The following is an 8,658-nucleotide window of genomic DNA, read 5'->3' on the forward strand; positions in this document are numbered from 1 at the left end:
CATGGTGAATTTAAGCCGTTTTCTCAGAACCCCCCAATTTCTTATCATTTGATAAATGAGGTGACCCCCGAATGAACCGAGGAGCAGTTAAGATTTACAACAGCATAAAAATGGAAAACCTTTCTGGGGATCAACCTAGTTTGTGCTGCCCCAGTCACCGATTTGGTTCCAACTTGAGTTAGTCCGGCGAAAAAATGTCAGCGTAAGGATCAGCTAAATTAAATTTAGGAGTTTTATAAGGTTTTCACTAATTTCTTTGCAAACAGGCAATTTCAACAGAAAGTTTTGGAGGAACACAACCGGCTTCGGGCGCTTCACTCGGCCCCACCACTACGACTGAATCCGGAAATCAGCCGTTATGCTCAGGAATGGGCACAGAACATAGCGCGCCGCAATACGCTGCAACATCGATCGAACAACAAGTATGGCGAAAATCTGTACGCCATGTTCGGGAAGACGGACATCAGTGGAGCAGAAGCGGTGCAGAGCTGGTACCAGGAGAAGAAGGATTACACCTTTGGACAGGCTAATCCGGGCGGAAATTTTAGCCGGGTAGGACATTTCACCCAGGTGGTTTGGAAGGCTTCCACTGAACTAGGTGTCGGGATGGCCGTTAATGGGAAGAACGTGTACGTGGTTTGCAACTACAATCCGCCGGGTAACTTTGGGAATCAATACGCTCAGAATGTGACGCCTAGCTAAGCTGTTCAGGTTACTTAAGGTGAAATATGGTAAAATAGTATCATCAAGTGAATAGTGGAAATATTTTGGCTTATAAAAATGTGTGATGAAGTTGTACAAAATTTTTTGTAGGTTTTACCATATATATACCCCAAAATATCAGTTATTAAAGAAAAATTATATCAAGAAAATCTTTGATTATTGAGTAATAGTAATAACAAGTTCCTCGGTTGAGTGTAATTAAATTCACAGTTTAAAAGAGAGTCTTAGTTAGCTGGAAGTCTTCCTGATTCAACCAAAATAGGTTATCAACTCTGTGGGACCCATGGAAGTGCTATGGGGGGTAAGCGATCGCTTTTGGAGGCAGCCTTCTTTGTAAATTTAGCCATTAATTGTGTCAACCGTCACGTAACACTTATTAGTTTGCAGCTTACACAGATCTTCAGACACCTCAAGAACTATACATAAAAAAATTGTTTCCCTTGTTTATCTCCAGAACATCTAGGCGAGCTTGTCAACAAAAAGTACTGACTGAAATTCCGCCAAATGTTCTTGAGCACTCCGTGATTGGCTCGAGATAATACGAGGGGGAAAGGCAATGTAGCATTAGACTGAGTCGATTTGGGGTCATTTTTGAATTTCTAAAACCCTGGGGTCTAAAAAGCTTCGTCTTGGTCCAAAACTCATCCATGATTTTTTGCAGAATTTTCAACGAATGTTTACATGAGTAAATTTGAACTTTTAGATTTGTGATATCAATTGAATTTATTGTTCATCAATGCAAAAAGACATAACCCTGCTAGAAACTGTTTGCCTAATGAGATACTAAGTTACGGTCTTCAACAAAGTTGTTTTGCGGAAAATTTCATTTCAAAAACTTATAAGTTGGCACAAAATCCATAAGCAGGCTCGGTTCCTCAGAAGAAACAAAAATGATGTTGATTTTTCAGTACAAAAAACTCAATTTCCCCATACAAACCTAAAAGTTCAAATTTACTCATGTAAACGTTACTTAAGAATTTTGCAAAAAATCATGGATGAGTTTTGAACCCAGACGAAGATTTTAAGACCCCAGGGTTTGAGAAATTCAAAAATGACTCCAAATCGACTCAGTCTAATGTAGCATGGAATATCGCCTCGGTAAACGACGTGGCCACTTCAATCCTAAACCAAACTTTCTACAAAATCTGTAATTTCCTCAAATTGAAGGTTAGTGATTTTGTATGTATGTATGGTAGCCACCTTGGGTGCACGGTTGTTCCGCAGTTGTGGCTAAGGCTTCATCAACAAGTCACCGTAAGTTACCATATATCCAGCTTTTTTTTTTAATATGTCTTTATTTGTATCATTTCATCATTACATTTATATTACATTATTTCATTAAATTAGGTGTTCAGCTCAATAATGAACTGTTCAGAGCCCTATAGTTAACTAGACAATAAAAATTTATTTGTAAGATTTAAACTTGCTGAGCGCAATCAAGTATTTAATGTAGGAGAACATCCTGTAATGGCAAAAATATTTTAAACTTAAAACTAAACACTATCCTAAAATTAAACTAATTATAAAGAGATCGAATCTCTGCGATGGAAGACTGCATCGATTTGCCTCTGAAGTTGGAGATGATTTTGTTGGCCATCTCTCCGATCGATTCAATGCCCGCAATCCGATGAAGACCTTCGGTGCTGTGCCAAGGTGGAAGCCGCAAAATCATTTTCAGAACCTTGTTCTGAATCCTCTGGATGGCTTCCTTCTAAGTTCACATTTTCACTATCTATTCGTTTCTTCTACCCAAAGCGCTCTAGCTTTGACCTTTCCACCTATCAATTTTCATGTCTGTCTTAATTACTCTCTAACTAGATTTTCAATTTGCCGATATGCCACAAACTTAGATAAGAATATATCCCAGCGGCGATCAAAATAAGATAACAAAATCAAATGGCTTACCTTCCATAGCACATTCATGAGTCCCACAGAGTTGATAACCTATTCTTGTTGGATCTGGACTTGTTGGACTTCCAGCTAACGAAGATTCTCTCGTAAACTGTAGATTTGATAACACTTAACCGAGGAACTTGTTATTACTATTACTCAAGAATCAAGGCTTTTCTTGATGCAATTTTTCTTTAATAACTGATATTTAAGGGTATATTTGGTGAAACATGCAGCATTTTTTTGTTCAACTTTATCACACATTTTTATAAGCCAAAATATTTCCACTATTCACTTGATGATGCTATGGTACCTAATTTCACTTTAAGTTATCTGAACAGCTTAGCTAGGCGTCACATTTTGAGCGTATTGATTCCCAAAGTTACCCGGCGGATTGTAGTTGCAAACCACGTACACGTTCCTCCCATTAACGGCCATCCCGACACCCAGCTCAGTGGAAGCCTTCCAAACCACCTGGGTGAAATGTCCTACCCGGCTAAAATTTCCGCCCGGATCAGCCGGTCCAAAGATGTAGTCCTTCTTCTCCTGGTACCAGCTCTGCACCGCTTCCGCTCCACTGATGTCCGTCTTCCCGAACATGGCGTACAGATTCTCGCCATACTTGTTGTTCGATCGATGTTGCAGCGTATTGCGGCTCGCTATGTTCTGGGCCCATTCCTGAGCGTACCGGCTGATTTCCGGATTCAGTCGGAGTGGTGCGGCCGAGTGAAGCGCCCGAAGCCGGTTGTGTTCCGCCAAAACTTCCTGTTGAAATTGCCTGTTTGCAAAGAAGTTAGAGTAAACCTTATGAAACTTTTCAATTTAATTTAGCTGATCCTTACGCTGACATTTTTACTCCAGACTAACCCAACCTAGAACCAAACCGGTGACTGGGGCAGCACAAACTAGGTTGATCCCTTAGAAGGTTTTCCATTTTTATGCAGTTGTAAATCTTTACTACTCCCCGGTTCATTCGAGGGACACCTCATTTATTAAGTGATAAGAAATTGGCACTTCCTTTAGGGAGGTGTTGAGAAAACGGCTTAAATTCACCGTGACCCAGGCTGAGCGCGAATAGCTCATTACTAATGGCGGTTCTTCTCTTTGATTGTTCTAATTGTTTTCAGAGGGTGTTGCTGTTTTTTTTATCTGGCGCAATTTTATTGCTCTAAATTGATAAGAATGAATATTTCCTCGAAACCAACCGAGTGTTGTTAATAAAAACAGTCAATCTTGATGTTTACCATCTTGATGGTTTAGTGAGTGAATAATCATGGCATAATTTTGAGAAAAAGGAGACCCATTTAAGTAGTTTATAACCCAGATGATTGACATTGTAAATGAAAACGATAATATTTTATTTGTCTCATGAAGAAAGTTACAATAAATTCTAAATTAAATTCAAATTAAAAAAAAAATATGCAAAAAACTGCATTGATCGGAATGTTAATTATTATCAGCACTCGCCGGGAGGTTCTTTTGAAACAGTAAAAATTCTTATCAACTTACTTTTTTTTTCTAGCCAGCAACAGCACGATCAATTATGGCCCTCTGATTACCTTCTTCAATCGTTGTTTTGCTAGTTTAGGCATCTTTGTACTGAGTGATTCATTGATGATCATGGACATATTTAAAGTAAATGTAAATTTTTAAATTGCGACCCAGAGATGGGTCTTGACTCAAACATTCAGTCAGCGAAACTTTTTTTTTCGCATGTTTTTCAACATCGATTTTCTCTTACCTAGTCCCTGAAATTTCATCTAAGTTGGATTCATTTCGCTACAAAAAAAAAGTAAATGTAAATCTTAAGGGTTTTGGATAAAATTTTAAGAATTTAGCTTAATGGCTCCTAAACAATCCATCTTCATAACTAAGCCACGATCTGGTGAAGTGCATAAAAACCCAGTCTTACAAGGCAACGATGGTAGAATTAGGGGAAAATCGGGTAAGACGGACACAGCGGTTTTCGATACCCTTTATTGGTTTACAGCAAGCATGGTTTAATAATGGTTAACAAAACAAACAAAAATTCAGAAAACAGTCCATAACTCGCCACATTTTCGAAAAATTGTTTATTAGGCTTTCTTGGAAATCAAGCAGTCAGCGATTTACAGCTATTTGTTTATAAGGATCATAGTAACTCAAGTTGGAGCATAGCAACTCAAGTTGCCCTAGACAACGTCTAGGGTATAAAAGCAACCAGGATAGTATCATAAGTTGTCCTGTTAGAGCAAGTTCACTGGTGTTGGGAAAAAGTGGTAGAAATTTCGACACTTACGGCACATTTTGAAAATTTTTGCCACGCAAAAACATTTTCAAGATCTATGGCCTTTTAGTTTTTATACAACACGTGTTGTTTTTTCGCATGCTGTGATGCAAAAATAGCAATATTTCTATTACACACGGCTGAAATGGAAACAGTGTTGTAACAAAATACAACGCCCACATTTTTGCATGGTAAAATTTTCTAAATGTCAAAATTTCTACCACTTTTTCCCAACACCAGTGAACTTACTCTTATGACCGATAATCGAAAACGAGACGTGATTGTCAACAGGTTATGGGCTCAGTCATGCCATACCTGAGAGAGTGAAAAAGTTCTCGAAGTCAGTGAAAAGTTTCCTGCGCAAGATGACCAGTCCTAAGAAAGTTGGTATCGTACAGTTCGCTAGCAAGAACTACGTGACGTAGAGGTTTCGAGTGGTGACTCAACTTTCGGCCCATGGAGGTAAGGACACTATTACGGCGGATCCCCCCAGAGAAGCGGCAGCGAATGCAGCGTTTTTCGAGAGGGACGAGGAGGCGAAAACACTTCTGGTGGCGTTTATTGCGGATCGGATAGCCATTTGGAATAAGTGCGCGACAAGCGAACGGCGGAAGAGATGCAGACGTTGTTGGCAAAAACCTTCGCTTAAAAAGGTTTTGCCTCCCAGACGTACATTCAGCGATCCTTGGCTATGCTGCAGATGGAGGAAAGAGTTGCTAACGGATCATTTTCGTCCGTGCGATGAACTGGTAAGACAGCTGAAGGATGCTGGTGCCACGGTGACTGAGCTTGACAAGGTGAGTCAGCTTTTCATATCCTTGCCACCAAGCTAAGGCGTCGTAACCATTATTAAATAAGGCTTGATTACGTAAAAGTACGCCTTTTAGCAGAGGAGAGGAAGCGTTCAGGAAGAGAATTCGGAGCAGGTGTTTTCAACGTTTCGGACAAAGTGGCTTTGGCGTCAAATCTGGAAAAGGACGTAGGAAGTCAGCTAATTTTCCCGGAAAACAATTGTGCAAAAGTCGTTCATTAGAAGCGTACTTGTCCCGAGGCGAGCCGAATTTATTCAACAAGGAGTTTGGACTTGTTTCTGGTGCGAAAGTGTTCAGTAATCAAGACGAAATTGAGTGGGTTCTTGGTTCGGGTGCGAGCTGCCACGCGGTGAATGCGTGTTTAACGAAATTCGAGACGTACGTGAGCCAGTTCACATCGACAGCGCAAAGGTTGGTGAGGTCGTTGGCGAGACTACGGAATCCGGGTGAGCTCCAACTTTCCACCTTCTCGATCGCTACTGTGGCGAGTAGCTGGACCTCTTCGGTTGATTGGCCCGATGCCAGGAGAACCACGTCGTCGGCGAATCCTCCAAGTCTCACTCCCGTGGGGAGACACAGTTTCAGCTGTTCATCGAAAACGATATTCTACAATACCGGGTCAAGTATTGATCCTTGTGGAGCCCCGGCCGAGACACTCACTGTTTCCAGTCCTTTACTGGTCTTATAGTGTAGTTGGCGATTACGGAAGTAACAAAGTCCTAAAGATATATGCCGGAATCTTCATATGAATGAGCGACGACGCAATCGCTGCCCAACTGATGCTATTGAAAGGGGTTCTTCACGTCCAGGGTGACCACTGCGCAAAATTTATTAAGTTAAGTTAATATTAAGTTCTCTGGCATCCCTGCTCGTGTAAACAACATCTGCTTGCATTACCCGCTCCAATTGTGCACCGATTTACGCCTGTAAAACTGGTCCTACTGCGCTATTCCCTCTGGATTTGGACAAATAAGCATCGGATCTTCCAACCACACTCATCGTGATGTCACCTTTGATTTGGTATGGTATGTAAACCCGACTCTAAACTTACATCGGCTCCCACCCCGCCCACTGCTCTCCCACCTCGCCACACACCAACCAATCAAGGCCAGATACTCGATTGACGTGCTGCTCGCCCTGCTTTAACTGCTGCTGCTGCTGTTGCTCGCCACTCCGGTCTGCTGATTCTACTGTTGCTGAACTTTCATGGATTCATACATTGCATCTTGTGATACGGAAAACTCTGTAGAACCCCGATTTGCTCCCAAATAAAAACACACCATCGCTTGTTGTTTTCACTTGATCCGGCGCTTCCCGTATCTGCCACACCACCGCTACAGCCGCTCATGTACCAACCGCGAAGCATCCCTGTGTGTTGATTATAGCCCAACGTCTGCCCTACAAAAAACGACAAACGTCAGAAGCGAACCCAACATCAAAAGGAATAGTCATCCGACAGCAGCTCATTAGGTGAGACCAACATCTATTGATTGTATTCCACTCGCACATCTACAAAGTGCGGCAGGCCCTTGTCAAACTTTAGTGATCGCAGCGCCATCTGCATCTCACTATTGGAAACATTGAATTTTTGAATTCCGGGTTGCCATCATGGCGGAGGAAAAAATCAATCATACTTTTGTATCGAAAATGTGTCATAAATTCGATGAGATTACTGACCAAATCATTCGCAGTCTGGATTTCATGTCTAGTATGGTTGACAACGCACTTGCAAAACTGCAGCTTCTGAGCGATGAGATACTCGTTCTAAAGCGGGAAAATAAATCGTTGAAAAAAGCTCTTATTGATTCGACCGATTTCATCAAAACTCTCGAAGACCGTTTCGAAACTTTAGAATCACTGGTTAGTAATCAGGAAAAGGCCAATGTAGCTAACAACGTAATTATAACCGGTGTTCCTATGGCTAGCGATGAAATTTTACCCGAAGTGATTGAAAAGACTTTATCCACGTTTAGTAGCAACATTCGCATGGCCTCTATTGTGTCTTGCGAAAGATTCAAGTCTTCCCTATCTACAAAAAACAAGCCTCCCATTCGCGTAGTTTTCAAAGATGCACGCGCTAAACTCAAGATTCTCGAAGACAAACGCAAATATGGACGTCTTCATATCAACGATCTTAAGATAAATGCTCCAACTACATTACAAGGTAACGCCAATGTTTCTGTTCGTAGCGAGATAACTCCCATCATTAACGGACTTTTGCAAGAACTGCGGAACAAACAAAAACAGCTAAATATAGCATATGTTTGGCTCGGCACTGATGGAAACATTCTATTAAAGAAAACTCCAAAATGTAAGCCGATAGTTATCCGGTCACGCTCGGATATGAAAAAATGTTAACCCTAACAAATCTTGTGTAACACTACAAATTTCGATGCCTAGACCCAACTGTGCATGACTGATGAATCTCTTACACGACAAAGTAAAAATGTCCTTTGCAAATCTGTAGATATTGTTCATCAAAACAATCTACAAACGAACGCAAATCTACTACAGCTAAATATTCGGGGTATGCACAACCTAGAAAAATTCGATTCGTTCAAAATCTTTCTTGAAAGCCTCAAGATAAGTATTGATATCATAGTGATAAGCGAAACCTGGATAAAGGATAAGAATGTGGTCTTTTATAATGTACCTGGATACAACTCGATCTTTTCGTCTCGCTGCAACAATGGTGGAGGCTTAGCAGTTTACGTAAAAGACAATTTACGGTTTAGCATAAAGCGTAACATCGAAGAAGATGGCTATCACCACATTGAAATTGAACTGTCTTTGATCAGAGAGCCGGTAACTATCCACGGAATATATAGACCTCCAAACTACAACTTCTCTAGGTTTCTCAACCGAACAGAGCAATTCTTCTCGGAAGCTGACTTCAATAAACCTTTTTTCATCTTGGGAGATCTAAACGTGCCCGTGAATAGAGTAAATGAGAACTCAGTTATTCAG

At 40.9% G+C, this 8,658-nt stretch overlaps 2 protein-coding genes across 3 annotated transcripts; one reads left to right on the forward strand and one right to left on the reverse strand.

Moving 5' to 3' along the window:
- The first annotated feature begins 72 nt into the window (after positions 1-72).
- LOC129757957 (uncharacterized) lies at positions 73-867 on the forward strand. Its single transcript, XM_055755370.1, has 2 exons — positions 73-202; positions 267-867. Exons 1-2 carry the CDS (start codon positions 195-197, stop codon positions 700-702), a joined length of 444 nt encoding a protein of 147 aa, XP_055611345.1. The 5' UTR covers positions 73-194; the 3' UTR covers positions 703-867.
- Positions 868-2,021: 1,154 nt separating this feature from the next.
- Positions 2,022-3,611, reverse strand: LOC129756979 (uncharacterized). Of its 2 annotated transcripts, none has more exons than XM_055754060.1 (2): positions 3,456-3,611; positions 2,022-3,391 (listed from the first exon to the last, which is right to left on the reverse strand). In XM_055754060.1, exons 1-2 carry the CDS (start codon positions 3,461-3,463, stop codon positions 2,956-2,958), a joined length of 444 nt encoding a protein of 147 aa, XP_055610035.1. In that variant the 5' UTR covers positions 3,464-3,611; the 3' UTR covers positions 2,022-2,955. The 2 variants fall into 2 exon arrangements, with proteins under 2 accessions (XP_055610035.1, XP_055610036.1); XM_055754061.1 differs by having other exon boundaries at positions 3,462-3,608.
- Positions 3,612-8,658: the final 5,047 nt, after the last annotated feature.

This window comes from Uranotaenia lowii, chromosome 3 (genome assembly GCF_029784155.1).
Source record: "Uranotaenia lowii strain MFRU-FL chromosome 3, ASM2978415v1, whole genome shotgun sequence".
Taxonomy (NCBI): Eukaryota; Metazoa; Arthropoda; class Insecta; order Diptera; family Culicidae; genus Uranotaenia; species Uranotaenia lowii.